We start from the raw sequence: 16,287 nt of genomic DNA, 5'->3' as shown, positions 1-16,287 counted from the left end.
GGCTCCTGCCGCGTGGGGCGCGGGCCGGCCGTCGGGGCGCATGGACGGGGCGGCGGCGGGCAGGGTGCCGGGCCGGCGAGCGGGGCCCAGGGCTCAGCGATGAGGAAGCAGAGCGTGCGCACCGCCGCGCTCATCCTGTGCATCCTGTCCTACCTGCTGGTGGGCGCCGCCGTCTTCGACGCGCTCGAATCCGAGGCGGAGAGCGGCCGCAAGCGGCTGCTGGCCCAGAAGCGGAGCGAGTTGCGGAGGAAGTACGGCTTCTCGACCGAGGATTACCGCGAGCTGGAGCGCCTGGCGCGGCAAGCCGAGCCGCACCGCGCCGGCCGCCAGTGGAAGTTCGCCGGCTCCTTCTACTTCGCCATCACCGTCATCACCACCATCGGTGAGCGGCCCCGGCGCCTCCCCTCAGCGCTCGCTCCATCCCCAGCTGCCCGCGGCGTCCCTGGGTTTGAATCCCACTTCTGCCCCTGTCCAGCTGGGTGACTTTGGACCAGTCATTTCAGCTCGCCGAGCCTCACTCGCCTCCCTCTGTCGAATGGGCTGTCTGTCGTTCCACGCAGGCAAGGCTGGGAGGAGCCAGTAGGTCCCGTTTGCCAAGAGGCTTGGCCCGCAGGAGTGTCAGAAAACGCCCCAGGGGCTGGCAGACGGATGGAATGGGGCCGGAAGCCCAAATGGCTGGAGTTGCTTCCTTGCCTGGCTGCATCACGCTGGCTGTGTGACCTCAGACCACTTGCTTAACCTCTCTGAACCTCAGTTTTCTCCTCTATAAAATAGGGGTGCTAATAGGCCCTATCTCAAGGCTGTAGTGAGACAGTTATCATTAAGGAGATAATATATGCAGAAAGTTTTAGCACAGGACCTGACACATAGAAAGCACTAAAAAAAAGATTGCTTTTTGTATTATGACACAAAAGAGAATGGGCATCTACTTTGTCTTAGTCCCTGCAGTATGGCCAGTGCCTAGCTGGTAGTAGACACTCAATAAATATTTGTTGAAGGAATGACTGATTACCACCAGCTTTGGACCTCACCCTCGGGGATCCAGAGCACTTTCTCTGCAGTATCTGGACCGCCAGCCGTTGCCATGGCTACTGTCTGGCTGGTACCTGCTGAGCCTAAGCCTGGGGAAGCAGAAAAGGAGAGCAGCAGGTTCTGCAGGGCTCCACGCTGGGTGCCAGCCGCTCCCCAGGCCCCAGCTATGGATGTCCAGGTGTCCCTTTGGGCTTAGACCACCACCCTGCAGTGCCGTGGAGAAAGTTCCTCCGTAATGCTCTTGCAGGCCAATGTGAGTTTGTGGGTTTAGCAGTGGAGTTAGAAGCCTGAGTTCTGCAATCACATCGACCAGAGTTCTGTTCTCATCTCTGTTGCCTCCTGCCTTCTCTGACAATTGATTGTACCTTTCTGAGCCCTGGTTTCCTCAACTACAAAGTGCAATTGTTGCTACCTCACTGAGTGATTACCAGGTTTAAGTGAGATCAAGTGTGTAAAATGCATAGCACAGGCCTGAGGCTAGATAGCGACTATTAATCAGCAATAATAACAATTCATTATTTGCCAACTGTGGGCCCAGCTCCCGTTCAGCCCTTTTGACCCCTCCTGTCAAAGTGGGCACCCCTGCTTGCCTATCTTGGCCTAGCCTAAGACCCTCCCTGTTACTGTGCCCAGTGGTGTGGGACCCTATCCACCTCCTCTGCCTTCCCCCACATTTTTTGGAGTCCTCCCAGCTGGATATGGCCTTTTCTTCTGACTGCTCCCCTCTGACCTGCATCTGGGAGGGTGGGGGGAAGGGACTGTGAAAACAGCAGTTTTGCCTCTTTTGGCCACCTGGGGGCGCCAGCACTGGCTGTGTGGTCCAGGTTGCATAAGCCAGCCTTGCAGAGAGAGCCAGGCGCCAGAATCTAGGAGCTGAACTCTGTAAGGACAGAAGAGAGGCACCGAGAAGCTATGGAGGATAGTGGTTAATAGCTCAGCCCTGTGACCTTTGGGCAGCTTCCTCCTTCTGAGCCTAGTTTCCTTATCTGTAAAATGGGGATAATATCATCTCATACAGTCACTGGACAATTAAATAAAATAATCCATGTAGAGTACCTAGCATGTTTAGTTATTACCATTATTCATTCTTCTTTCTGTCAAAACCTGACATACCCCCAAACAGCTAGAAACAGTACCGTCCGGCCTCTTATTCCTAAAGTGGCTCCTCTGTCTCACACTTAGCACCTCCTTCAATCTGGTCTATTATTATTATCATTGATTATTTCTTTCATTTCTTTTTTTAAATAATTTTATTCATTTTTGTTTGCGTTGGGTCTTCGTTGCTGCGTGCGGGCTTTCTCTAGTTGCGGCGAGCGGGGGCTACTCTTTGTTGTGGTGAGTGGGCTTCTCGTTGCAGTGGCTTCTCTTGTTGCAGAGCACGGGCTCTAGGCGCGTGGGCTTCAGTAGTTGCCGCACGCAGGCTCTGTAGTTGCGGCATGCGGGCCCCAGAGTGCGTGAGCTTCAGTAGTTGTGGCGTGCAGGCTCAGTAGTTGTGGCTCGCGGGCTCTAGAGCTCAGGCTCAGTAGTTGTGGCGCACGGGCTTAGTTGCTCTGCGCCATGTGGGATCTTCCTGGACCAGGGCTCGAACTCGTGTCCCCTGCATTGGCAGGCAGATTCTTAACCATTGCACCACCAGGGAAGTCCCTATCATTGATGATTAAACTTTCATTGAGCCCTTAGTCTGTGTCAGGCTCTGTGCAGGGCATTCACTGGTGACCAGGGACACAGAGAAATGACCAGCATGGTCTCTCGCCTCACAGACCTCACGGTTGTCTAGTGGCAGCAGAGTCCCCCCCCCCCACCCCGCCGCCAAATAGATAGAGGCAGACTGATAGGGCCATAAAGTAAAAACATGGCAGTGGAGCCATAGATCTTTAAATATATATATATATATATATACACACACACATATATATATGGTTGACATTTCCAATGTTATATATGCACACAGGGTACAAAAGGTATAGGATGAAAAGGAAGTCTCCCTCTCTCCCTGTCCCTCAACCCTTGGATCCCTTCCCTGGATCAAATGCAGTTATCAGTTTTTTGAGGATCCTTCCTAATATCTTCTCCATATATTCCTTTGACACACACACAAACATGTTATAATATATTATATTATACATGCGGTTTTGCCTCTTGCTTTTCTCACTTCATATATTTTGGTGATGTTTTTACATCAGTCCCTGAAGAATTGTGTCCTCTTTTCCGTGGCGGACTAGCAGGGCCCCCCAGCCTCAGCACCGGCGACATTTTGGGCTGGCTATTCTTGTTGTGGGGACTGTCCTGTGCATCAAAGGATGCTAAGCGGGACCCTGGCCTGTACCCACTAGATGCCGGTAGCACACAGCCACCACCTCCCACCTGTGACAACCAAAAATGTCTCCAGACATTGCCAGTTGTGCCCCCGGGGGCAAAGTTGCCCCCCGTGGGAACCACAGCCATCGTCTGAATGGCGCTGTGGCTTATTTAACCAGGCTGCTTTTGATGGGACACTTAGGCTGTTTCTCAGTTTTCACTATGACCAACAGTGCTGCAACGACAACTCACATGCATACATCACTTTGCACGTGCATGTATTTTGGAGGACTACCTTCCTCAGTGTGGAACTGCACAGGCCAGAGGTGTATTTACATTTTGGCAGATGGAGCTAATTTGCTACAGGAGGCATATTCTGTTGGGGAAGGGCCACCTGACTTTTCCTGGGTTATGGGACCCTTTGAAAATACCATGAAAGCTTTCGCTTCTCAATCCTGGAAGACACACATATCCACTATTTCCATGGTGATAGCACGGTGTGCCAAGACTCAGGGAAGCCCACTCATGTTTACGTCCCCTACAACGGCTGAGGGGACTCAATGAGGAGCTCCACCCGACTGAAGAGGTGTTTTGTGAGAGCTGGCTTGGAGCAGGATCTGAGAGGGGAAACGTGGACTGGGACAGGGGGAGAAGATCGTGGTGGGGAGGGGACCCATAAGAAAAGGACATACTGGTTGGGGAAACAAAATGGGGCGAGGCTGGAGAGGTGAGGGGGGTCCTGATCATGAAGGAGCTTGGACATCACCTGAGAACTGGGACTTTACCCTGTGGGGACTGGGGAGACACAAAAGATTTTGCTTTTTTTTTCTTTCAAGGCACAACTTACAGACATTAAAATTCACTATTTTTCAGCGTACACTTCTGCGGATTTTGCCAAATGAAAACCTGTCTTGTAACTGCAGCCACGATTAAGACATAGAACATTTCCATCATTCCCCAAAATTCTGTCATGCCTTTTTCTTTTTTTTTTTTTTTTGTCTGCACAGCATGTGGATCTTAGTTCCCTGACCAGGGATCAAACTTGCGCTGCCTGCATTGGAAGGGCAGAGTGTTAACCACTGGACCGCCAGGGAAGTCCCCTGTCATGCCCTTTTTTAGTTAGTTAACCCCACCTCCAACTCTGAGGACTGGCAACCACAGATCTGTTCTCTGTCCCTATAGTTTTACCACAATGTTTCCAGAATGTCATTTAAATGGAACCATGCAATAGGTAGCCTTCTGAGCTTGGCTCCTTTGATTCAGCAGAATACATTTGAAACCCATCCTTTGTTGCTGAGGAAACAGTAGTTCATTCCTTCGTATTGCTGAAAAGAATTCCACTGTATGGATGTACCACAGTTGTTTATGCATTCCCCAGCTGAGGGACGTTTGGATTGTTTACAATTTGGGTCGCTTATGAGTAACCATGCAAGGTTTTAAAGCCGGGGAACGACCTAGTTCGAACTAGCATTTCAAGATGCTCTGCCGGCTATGGGGGATGGGGAGAGAGACCCGGCAGCGGGCGAGAGTGTGAGATGGAGCTGGACCCTCATCAACCCTCCCCTCCTCTCTACCTTCAGGGTACGGTCACGCCGCGCCGGGCACGGACTCGGGCAAGGTCTTCTGCATGTTCTATGCGCTCCTGGGCATCCCCCTGACGCTGGTCACCTTCCAGAGCCTGGGTGAGCGGCTGAACGCGCTGATGCGGCGCCTCCTGCTGGCGGCCAAGCGCTGCCTGGGCCTGCGGCGGCCGCACGTGTCCACCGAGAATATGGTGGTGGCCGGGCTGCTGGTGTGCGCGGCCACCCTGGCCCTCGGGGCCGCCGCCTTCGCGCATTTCGAGGGCTGGACCTTCTTCCACGCCTACTACTACTGCTTCATCACCCTCACCACCATCGGCTTTGGCGACTTCGTCGCGCTACAGAACGACGAGGCGCTGCAGAGGAAGCCGCCCTACGTGGTCTTCAGCTTCCTCTACATCCTCCTGGGGCTCACGGTCATCGGCGCTTTCCTCAACCTGGTGGTCCTGCGCTTCCTGGCGGCGAGCGCGGACGCGCCCGAGCGTGCTGCCCGCCCGCTCCGCCGGGGGGCGCCCGAGAGCCGAGGCCCCGCCCTGCTCCGCCGCCCCGCCCACCCCGCCGGCTCCACCTCCATCTCCTACCGCATCCACCAGCAGGAGTTGCGGGCCCGCGACAATCTGGGCTTCTCGCCCCCCGCGAGCCCTGGGGCTGGAGGCGGCGGCGGCGGCGGCGGCTGCAGGGCAGGCAGGCCCCTGGCCCGGCGTAAGTCCATCTGACAGCCCTATCCTGGCTGGGGGTCGATCCTAGAGCCGGAGGGTCTGGATTCACCTGTCAGTAGACCCTCCCCAGACCTCGGAGAGGGGTGAGGGGCCGTAGCCTCAATGCCGTCCTCTGCCACGAGTAGTTTCTCATTTCCTTCTGTGGCAAGCCCCTCCCTCCTCTCCAAAAATGTATTAAAGTCGCATCATAAGCACAAGCATGACTAAACTCGCCCTGTAGGTGCAAACCACTTGTGATCCAAATTGTTTTAGAAGGCGTGGCCACACCCGCCACTGAGGAGAGGCTCGCCACAGGCCCATGTCCCTAGCTGGCCCTGCGGAACGGAAGCAGGTGCCCATTTTTCTGTTGTGTGCAGAGGTGGGCTTTCCGTGTTGTGGGGAAATGCATGACTTCCAACACTGGAATCCTACCAGTGAGGCCAGCTGCTCCCACTACGAGAAGCACAGGGATCAGACGGACTGAAGGGCAACATTTACGGTCCAGCGTGCACCAGTGGGCAAATCTCTGCACTATTTAAATGATTACCCATTCTCTTACTCGGCGCGCAGAGTGGAATTGGCCCCACCCCCAAATCTGATGCTCTTTGTCCTTGGCCAGCCCCACTTTGGGATAAGGGGGGGGCCTTGCTGACACCCGTGTCACGGGGACACCTGGACCACAGCCTCTTCTGGGAACTGTGAGACCTGGGTACTGCCAATCACCCACAGTGTGACCTCGGGGAGTCTCATCCCCTCCCTGGGCCTCAGTTTCCACATCTGTAAAATGACTGGGTTCACCCAGTACCCTGTTCCCTCCTATGCATCTCTGGGAGGGTTCCTGGGCCAGGCCCCAGCCCCATAAGGAGACGTTAACAAAGCTGACATCCCGGAGCACTCAGATCCTTAAAACTAAGGGCCTTTAGTGTCCCAGAGAGAAGGGCGTCGACACACAGCAGAGCAAGCCACGTTAGAAAAGCCAAAAACTTTAATTTTCAACATGAGCTACATGGTCATGAACACAATGCAACGTGACCCGCTCCAACCCAGGGGCCCAGGAAACCCTCCCTCCCCAAAAGCCTGAGGGGCTCCTGCTGCCAAAGAGGGAAGGGGGGAAAGGTGAGTGAGTGGAGAGTGGGCCTGAGGACCAGGGGTCCTGCTTTCCTGCCACCCCTCAGGAGGCAGTGGTAGAGTGAAAGGGCTCCAGAGGTGATGCCTGAGGCCCCGTGTTCAAGTCTCCACTTTGCCCTCACAGAAGCTATGCGTCAAACGGGCACAGTCAGTGCCTCCCTGTCAGGGTTTGTGAGTCAGATGAGCTCATGGACATGAACGTTTCCCGTCCACTCAAGAGATGCTGCTATGCAGACAGAGCCTCCCCGAGCCCACAGGAGTCATTACAGGGCAACGGGGGATGGAGGTGGGGCACCCCAGTCCCCTGGGCCTGGCACAGGGCTGCTGCTCAATAAATAAATGCAGGTGGCCTTGCCTGACGCAACAGCCGTGCTCCAAGGGCAGCGGGGCTCAGAGGTGCCTCTGAACGCTGAGCTGTGCCCGTGAGCTCCTGATATAAGGAGCCGGATGGCGGATCAGCTTGTAAAGTGCATGACCTCAACTCTGCTTCACCCCACGTTGAAGAAAGAGCTCTGAACTGTTGGAGAACTGAGTTCTCATCCAGGCTCAGCCACCAGCTCACAGTGGGACCTTAGCAGGTGCCTCCCCCTCCCAGGGCCTCAGCTTCCTCGTCTGTAAAATGGGGCTGATAACACAGGTGCCCACCGACTGCCCAGGGGCTCTTGTGAGGTTACACGCAAGGTAAAAGCACTTTGAAAACAAAAAAAGTTTGAAAAGCACTATAGGAAGATCAGCTGTTATTATATCTGAAGGTCTGGTGAGGATTTCCCTAAGATGAGGTGTACCACAGCCAGCTCACTCCCACACAGCCCCAGGGAGAAACCAGTGTCTTGCCTCCCTCAGGTTGGTCTCGGAGGGGTTGTGGCCCCTTGGCGGGAGTCCCCACTTAGACATCAAGGCCTGGACCAAATCCTGCACAGCCTCAGTTAGTCAGGCCAGAACCCCAGGAGAGCGAGGTCTCTATGGCAACCCTTTCCTCCAAACCCGGGGCCAGAAAAGTTATTGGCCCATCAAGATGGAACCAAGCAGGGCTGGGTGGCCCAGGGCTTCAAGGTCAAATATTTATCATGGCAGATGTGCCCTGGAGCGACGGTCTTCTGTCCCACAAAGGAGGGACAGTAGAGCCCTGGTTTTGGCTCACTTGCTGAGGGGTCTCATCTTGGGCAAGTCACTTACTGATTCTGAGCCTCAGTTTCCTCCCCTCTCAATGGGCTACAGTTGGCCCTGCCCATCTCTCCAAGGCCCCTGGGAGAAGGACACAGAGAGAGCGGAGGAAATATTGTGGGAAATGGTGGCTCCAGCTCAGCCTCTGGTGGGAAGAGGAGGCCCCGGCTGGGGGTGTCATAAACTCACGGGTGACCCCAGAGGCCTGGGATCTCTTTGTAAAATGGAAATGGTTTCACCAATGGTCCCAAAGCCCCTTTCGCTTTAGTGCGACAGGCAGATTCTGGAGAAGGAAAGTGGAGATGACTCCTTCCCACCATACCCCTGCATGTGACCTTTGGCCCAAGGATTGAAAAAAGAATTGTCCCCTGGAGACCCCAGCCCCCCGACTCCTAATCCCCCCAACTCCACCCTCTCTGCTCTTCTCCAAATGGGGGAGTTTGAGCTGGCAAAGGATCAGACAGGAGCAGGCTTGAAGGTTCCCCAAAGCTAATGATGAGAATAGTCACTCCTCCCCAAACCCCCATCCCCTGGTGAGGACAGACGGTGGTTCCCACGCCAAATGGTCGGGGCCCCTTGGAAGGTGGCCATGTGCTCACAACGATGATACAAAGAAAGAGGGCTCCAGCCCTCACCCCAGCCCACCCCTCCAGGAGGTGAGCTGAGAATTCACAGAACAAACAAGAAAGTCATTGAGGGGGGCCCTCGGTGACCACCCTCTGGATGTTATTGCTTTGGAGCACGCTCTCTCTCTTTATAAAGGCTGTGCAGACACCCGAGGGCAGGATCACGCTGGGGCGCACAGACCACACCCCCTCCCCTCTGGTTGAAACAGCCAGGCTCCGCCCCGTCTTTGAAAAGCTACCCCTGAACTACCAGAGCAGTGACAGCTGGAGAGAGAAGGCGCTCTCCTGGCTCAAAATATTACGAATGGTGAGTAATAAACGAACGGCAGAAAAATCACACTGGTTTAAAAAAAACACACGGGGGAGGCGCTGATTCGGGGCCTCCAGAGCCGGCTGCCTCCTGCCCCAGCCTTGGGATTCCAGCCACCACAATCCCAGGAAGGTCTGAAGGCCTCCTGGATCAAAGGGGACCTCCATCTCCCCTTCCCAGAGCATGGGGGCGCTATACCTCCTCCAGAATTTTAAAGGGTGCCCAGGGCTCAAACAGGCTGAGGGGAGGGGGGGCTCCAGGTGGAAGGAATCACCTGGTCAACAGCCTAGAGGGGGACTGGGAGGAAGGTGGGTCTCAACACAGCCGGGCAACCCCAGTGGGAAACGACCTCCTCTGATGGAGCCCAGGCCCCCTCTGCCAAGGCTCACAGCCTCAGGAGTGCTTCCTAAATAAAATCAGTACCAAGGGTAATAAATCAGAACGTCTGAGTATCATGGGCAGCTCTGGCTACAACCCTACATGGGGAGGGGGAGGAAGGAGGGGGAGAAGGGAGAGGGGAGGGGGAGAAGGGGGAGGGGGGAGGGGAGGGGAGGGGGAGAAGGGGGAGGGGAAGGGAGGGGAGGGCAGGGGAGGGGGAGGGCAGGGGAGGGGAGGGGAGGGGAGGGGGGGGAAGGGGAGGGGAGGGGGGGAGGGGGAGGGGAGGGGAGGGGAGGGGAGGGGAGGGGAGGGGAGGGGAGGGGAGGGGAGGGGAGGGCGAGGGGAGGGGAGGGGAGGGGAGGGGGAAGGGGGGCAGCGGGGGCTGGGGGGCGGCCTCCCGTGTGAACCAGGCTCCAGATCGAGGCCCAGGCCAGGCCATCGAGGAGGGAAAGGCCGTCTCCTGGAATGCACTCCATCTCCTCTCGCCCCGTCTGGGGACTCTGTAAGGACTCTATGTGAGCTAAGAGCAGGCACAGGGCCTGGCACACTAACCCTACCCGGCTAACCAGGACTATGCCCTACACAGCAGGACTGGGTAATGAGGGGGGTATGGGGAGTGGGCGGCTGGGCGAAGGTGGCAGAAATGTGCTTCTAGAGAGGGGGGCCAGCCTGCGTCCTCCCCAGCATGCAAAAGGGCTTGTGAAGGCCCCGGGGAGGGCCCCAGGCCTGCTCGAGAAGGAACCTCCCAATTCTCACACTCATGCCTCTCCTCACTCTCTTTCTCTCCTTGAGCCAAGGTCACTGAGGCCGGGGCAGTGGGTTCTGCCCTTAGTACAGGATGGTTTGTTTAAAAAGACTAAAATTGGGGAGCTCTGTTGCCTCCCCAGACCCTTAGCCTGGAGGCAGAGGGCCAGACAAGATAACCTTTGACCTCATCCAGCAAGGAGGGATTCTCCTACTTGGGAAACCCTCGCCTGGGCACCACCAGTCCCAAGCCCAGCTTTCCTCAGACTCCCTCTCCAATCCCACATCCCCAAAATTCAGAGACGGTGAGCTCTCTGGAGCTGGGGTTCTCAAAAATCGGGGTCCCACAGCTCCTCTGCTAAAACACAGGCGACAAGAGTTCTGTCCAGTCCACTAACGGTTTGCAAACTAGGTTGTTGCAATCCCACAGAGGCAGGTACCCTGGGGGTCTATGCCAGGCCCAGGGCACCCCTCCTATCCTCTGGTCCCTGAAGGACCCCAAGTCCTAGAGCCACCATAAGAGGGGCAGGCAGGGGACAGACAGATAGACTCGAACAGGCTGCGGCAAAGCTCCTTCCACGGGCAGGTGGAGGGAGGCCTGAGCTCCTCTTCAAGTCAGGGGCTTGGGGCCCCCCGGAGCTGGCTCCGGATCCTTGCAAAGCTGCCCCATAGGCTCTGGGGCAGGAGTAGCTGCCTGAACCCGGTGCCGCAGGAAAGACACTTGCTGGTAATTGGCACCATGGAGATGGCCGCTGGGTTCTGGACTTGGCTCCGGGCAGCGAGCTTCCAAGGAGGCAAAAAGGGGGAGCGGTCGGACAGTGTCTGGGGCAGGAGGATGGTTTGCTCTGCCACCTCGGTCTTTCCTTTCTCCGGATTGCAGCCACATCCACCAGGTCAAGAACCAGCCAAGTCAAAAGTGCAGCCAATCCCATCGGGAGAGGGAAGGTCTCAGGGGATAGGAGGAAAAGAAGGGGTGAGGAGGGGCCCTGAGGGGGCAGGTCTCCCCGTTCTGCTTCCCCGCTGTGGGGGGAGAACCCCATCCTCCTCTGTTCAATGTGCCCCTGGGCCTGGGGTCCCAGGTCGGGGCTGGGCGGTCTCCAGACCATCTTGGGGAGCCCCTCCCCCTCCCTGGCACTAAGATCGCTCGCCGCAGGGCCCCACGGTGCTCTCAAGGGACAGCTGGGATGCCTGCCGGAGCAGGGGGCCCGTAGCTGGGTCCACCATGGAGGAGGTGGGGAAGAGCTTGTACCAGCCCACGGCCAGGGTGGTCAAGTCCAGCTCCTCCAGCAGTACGCGGGCCACACCCATGAACTGCTTCCGCTCCATCCGCCCGTAGTTCCCCCACACGATCACCTGCGGGGCAAGAGACACAGTGGTTCAAATCCTGTCAGTGCTACTCACGGGCCCAGAACCTGGGGTCACCCCACGCCCCATTCGTCTCTGAGTCCAGGGAATTCTACCGCCTAAAATGGCTCGAGTCCCACCATATTCTCCCGGCTCCAGTGCCACCATTATTGGTCCCTGGATGACTGGCGTCCGGCCTCTGGTCTTGCCATTTCTTTCCATCCTCCACCCGCCCCGTCTCTGAGCCCAAGCCTTGAGGGCTGACCCTACATTATGAGTGTCCTACCTGCCACCCCACCCCCCAAAAGGCCCTCTGCTTCCAGATCCTCGGAAACAAAGTTTTAAAAAGTGGCTAGTAGGACAGCTGCATGTAAATCAATGAAATTAGAACGCTCTCTCACACCACAAACAAAAATAAACTCAAAATGGTTTAAAGACCTAAGTGTAAGACATGACACCACAAAACCCCTAGAAAAGAACTTAGGTAAAACATTCTCTGACATAAATCGTAGCGATATTTTCTTAGATCAGTCTCTCAAGGCAAGAGAAATAAAAGCAAAAATAAACAAATGGGACCTAATCAAACTTAAAAGCTTTTGTACAGCAAAGGAAACCATCAAAAAAACAAAAAGGCAATCTACAGAAATCTAGAAAATACTTGCAAATGACATGACCGACAAGGAGTTAATATCCAAAATACATAAACAGCTCATACAACTCGAAAAAACCAACCCAATCAAAAAATGGGCAGAAGACCCAAATACACTATTTTTTTTCTAAAGAAGACATACAGATGGCCAATAGGCACATGAAAAGATGCTCATCCCTAATTATTAGAAAAATTCAAAACTACAATTACCTACACTGGTCAGAGCTATTACCTTACACTGGTCAGAATGGCTATCATCAAAAAGTCTACAAATAATAAATGCGGGCTTCCCTGGTGGCACAATGGTTAAGAATCTGCCTGCCAATGCAGGGGACATGGGTTCGAGCCCTGGTCCGGGAAGATCCCACATGCCGCGGAGCAACTAAGCCCGTGCGCCACAACTACTGAGCCTGCGCTCTAGAGCCTGTGAGCCACAACTACTGAAGCCCGCACGCCTAGAGCCCGTGCTCTGCAACAAGAGAAGCCACCGCAATGAGGAGCCCGTGCACCGCAACGAAGAGCAGCCTCCACTCGCCGCAACCAGAGAGAAGCCCGCGTGCAGCAACGAAGACCCAATGCAGCCAAAAATAAATAAAATAAATTATATATATATATAAAATAATAATAATAATAAATGCTGGAGAGGGTGTAGAGAAAAGGGAACCCTTCTACACTGTTGGTGGGAATGTAAATTGTTGCAGCCACTATGGAGAACAGTACGGAGGTTCCTTAGAAAACTAAAAATAGAGCTACCATACGATCTAGCAATCCCACTCTTGGGTGTATATATCCAGAAAAGATGAAAACTCTAATTTGAAAAGACACATGCACCCCCAATGTTCATAGAAGCTTTATTTATGATGGTCAAGACGTGGAAACAACCCAAGTGCCCATCAACAGACAATTGGCTTAAGAAGATGTGGTGCACACGCGCACACACACACACACACACACACACACACAATGGAATGTTACTCAGCCATAAAAAAGAATGAAATATTGCCATTTGCAGCAACATGGATGGACCTAGAGAATTTACACTTAGTGAAGTGAATCAAAGACAAATACTATATGATATCACTTATATGGGGAATCTAAAATATGACACAAATGAACTTATCTACAAAACAGAAATAGACTCACAGACATAGAAAACAAATTTATGGTTACCAAAGGGGAGAGGGAGGGAGGGAGGGATAAATTAGGAGTATGGGATTAACAGATACAAACTACTATACATAAAACAGATAAGCAACAAGAATACTCAATATCATATATAACCTATAGTAGAATATAATCTGAAAAAAATAACTGAATCACTTTGCTATACACTTGAAATTGACACAATATTGTAAGTCAACTCTACTTCAATTTTAAAGAAAGTGGCTGCTACGTGTATAGTGTACATGGTAGCCTCCTTCCTTTTTTCCAACAGACTCTTTTCTGCAGCGCCTTCCTCATTTCTTGGTCAACCTCCTCTCTTAGAGTGGCCAGGTGGATGGTCTGTGGCTACAGGACCCTCATTTGCTCTCCGGCACCTCAGGTTCTAACTCTGCCCCTCTCCAAAGGTGGGCTGGCTTATCACGCATAGAGCCTGTTGTCTTAATGCACATGCTTTAGGGTCAGACACGCGCAGGTTCTAATCCCAGTGCTGGCTGGGTGGTTTGGGGCAAAGTCGTTTGTTTAACCTCACAGAGTCTCAGAGTTCTTGTTTGTAAATGGAATCACCCGCACTCAGCTTACCTGGCAAGCGAGGATCACAGGAGATAATGGATGTGAAAGCTCGCTGTAAGCTGTAAGACGTTCTTCAAGCATGCAGGGTAATATGCAAACAACATGGGCCACTGCTATTGGTTACCGCATGTCAGGAACCGTTCTAAGGCTAAACCAGCCTTAGATTCAACCTTCCCAACAACCCTACAAAAAAGGATTCCAATTTCACAGCTGTTTAAACTGGGGCTCAGGAAGGTTGAATCATTTGTCCGAGGTCACTCAACTAAGTCTTCAACACCCCTTAGGCAGCTGATCAGAAGCTCACGTCTGGTGTGTGGATGGGTCTGTTTCCACTGGTGTTATGGGCTGAACTGTGTTCGCTCAAATTCATATTGAAGCCCTAACCCCATAATGTGACTGCATTTGGAGACTGGTCCTTTAAGAAGGTGATTACATTAAAATGAGGCCGTTAGGGTGGTTGTGGTTTTAACTGGTGTTGTTATAAGAACAGGAGATTAGGACACACAGCTAGACACCAGGAATGTCTGCATGTAGAAAAAAGACCATGTGAGCACACAGCAAGAAGGTGGCCGTCTGCAGCCCAAGGAGGCCTCAGGAAACATAACCTGTGACACCTTGACCTTGGACTTCTGGCCTCCAGAGCTGTAAGAAATACATTTCTGTTGCTTAAGCCCCCCAGTCTATGGTACTTTGTTATGGCAGCCTTAGCAGACTAATACAACTGGCATTCCTCAATTGCAGTGGGCCTGTCCTGCTCTGACATTAGTCAGAAGGCTCAGTAGCAAGGACCCCGTGTCAGATTTCTGTTTCCCCACTCCCTCCGCATCCCAGATAGGGATGTGCTCTGGAGCTTCTCCAAAGATGCTCAGGCCAAAATGCACAAACCTTTGTCCAGTGGACCAGATGCGGGCCCCAGATGGTCTTCTGGTTGTTTCAAATTGTCTCTGAATGTCTTTAGACCAGAAGGGTTTTTCCAAACTTTTTTGACCAGTATATACAGCAAGACAGACATTTATATCATCACCCAGTAAACACATGGGATTCATAATTGAAGCAAGGGCTCCACCAAATAAGACTTATCTTACTAAGACTTACCTTTCCTAGCCCTATTTCCTATTTCTTTCCTATTTCCTATTCCATTCCGTTAAAAAAAAATACTTGTTGAGACCCACTAAATTGATTTCACAACTCACTGATGGGTCTCAACCCACAGGTTGAAAGACTAGGTCCTAGACAGGACCTGGGCTTCCCAGTTTGGCAAAAGTCCCACTGTCTTGGCGACTTGTAATACCTTGGCCCTACCCTTGTTTGCTCTGCCTGCCCAGGTTAGGAGCAAGAAATTGAGGTATAAGCTAGAGGCGTCCAAACAGCAGCCCTGAGAGAGCAGGTGTATGGCTCCTGCAGGCATCCAACCCGGGCCTTGCCAGCCCCATGATGGGCAGCTTTTTCTAGCTCCCAGATCCTTCTAAAAGCCACGGAGCCGAAGACCTCTTTGGATCCTCCAAAGGTTCTCAGTCTATTGCCACTGTGCTCCATGCCAAGCCCCTGGCCTCCAGAGGTTGTTGTTGTTGGTGGTGGTGGTGATGGTGATGATGATGATGATGTTAATGGCAGCCACTTGTAGAGCCAAACTTGCAAATACTCTTCTTGCACAAAGCACACATTCCACTCTCACAGTAACATTATCAGTGGGTACTGTTAGTATCCGCATTTTACAGATGAAGAAGCTGAGGTTCAGAAAGGAACTTGTTCAAAGTCGCACACCAAGTTGTGGCGCTCAGATTAGCCACAGTACTCTACTTCCTCCAGATGAAGCCCTGCAGGGAGCCCCCCACCCCCAAGAAGGGCCTCCTTCTCCCTCTGATACTGCACCCCGACCCACCCCCAAGCCCCTCACCTGCAAGACTTTGCCCTGGGGACTCTCTGGAAACAGCAGCACCTGGTTATACAGCGGGTCCAGCGACTTGCGAGCGACTTTGGTCTTCTTCTTGGCAATGCAGACGCCGTTCTCTAGCAGGTAGGCTTTGATGTAGGCCGCTGGGGACAGAAGCCAGCAGGATGAGTTCTAGCCTGAACCCCATATGGTGGGCGAAGGGCGCAGCAGAGGGACCCACTGCTGGGGATCAGAGTCCCCCCAGGGGGTCTGCAGAAGAGGCAACAGGGGCAGGTGGGGGTAGGTGGTGGGGTGCAGCCAGGGTTAGCTGGGGCCTACTCGGCCCCCTCGGGTGGTCCTACCTGCCTCCCCTTTCCTTTGCTCACCCTTTCCCTCTCTCAGTCCCTGGCTTGCCCACCCTTCCCGGGCTTATATATTCATGGTTGACCCATTCACGCAGATGTTTGCTGAGCACCCACAGTATTCCATGAGCCCTACCAGGCGCTAGGGTAGAACCATAAACAGGAAAGACAGTCCCTGGCCCCCAGGAGCTCAGTCCAGTCGGGGAGGCTGACAAGGTCAATGGACAATTTCAATTGGGTCTCCAGAAAAAATCCTAAATCACCAGTTACACAAGAGTCACTCGCTTTGGGACTGAGGGATCCCTCAGAGCTGGACCCAGTTTTCTCTCTTCTAGACCCAGACAGCCCTCAGGACATCCCCCCGACC

At 53.6% G+C, this 16,287-nt stretch overlaps 2 protein-coding genes across 2 annotated transcripts in view; one reads left to right on the top strand and one right to left on the bottom strand.

The window, feature by feature from the left end:
* Positions 1-6,152, top strand: KCNK15 (potassium two pore domain channel subfamily K member 15). The gene is made up of 2 exons (XM_004272887.2): positions 1-382; positions 4,911-6,152. The coding sequence occupies exons 1-2, from the start codon at positions 100-102 to the stop codon at positions 5,624-5,626; spliced, it is 999 nt and encodes a 332-aa protein (XP_004272935.1). The 5' UTR covers positions 1-99; the 3' UTR covers positions 5,627-6,152.
* A 3,411-nt stretch (positions 6,153-9,563) lies between these two features.
* Positions 9,564-16,287, bottom strand: part of RIMS4 (regulating synaptic membrane exocytosis 4) — a 63,254-nt gene continuing 56,530 nt past the window's right edge. Inside the window, exons 5-6 of the mRNA XM_012534137.3 lie at positions 15,583-15,722; positions 9,564-11,311 (exon numbers count right to left, since the gene is read on the bottom strand). Coding sequence (XP_012389591.1) covers positions 11,093-11,311; positions 15,583-15,722 — 359 coding nt within the window. The 3' untranslated portion in view covers positions 9,564-11,092. The remainder of the gene's footprint in view (positions 11,312-15,582; positions 15,723-16,287) is intronic.

The sequence above is a fragment of the Orcinus orca genome, chromosome 16 (assembly GCF_937001465.1).
Source record: "Orcinus orca chromosome 16, mOrcOrc1.1, whole genome shotgun sequence".
NCBI lineage: Eukaryota > Metazoa > Chordata > Mammalia > Artiodactyla > Delphinidae > Orcinus > Orcinus orca.
Note: the sequence above shows the minus strand (reverse complement) of the source record. Positions and strands in the feature narration are given on the sequence as shown.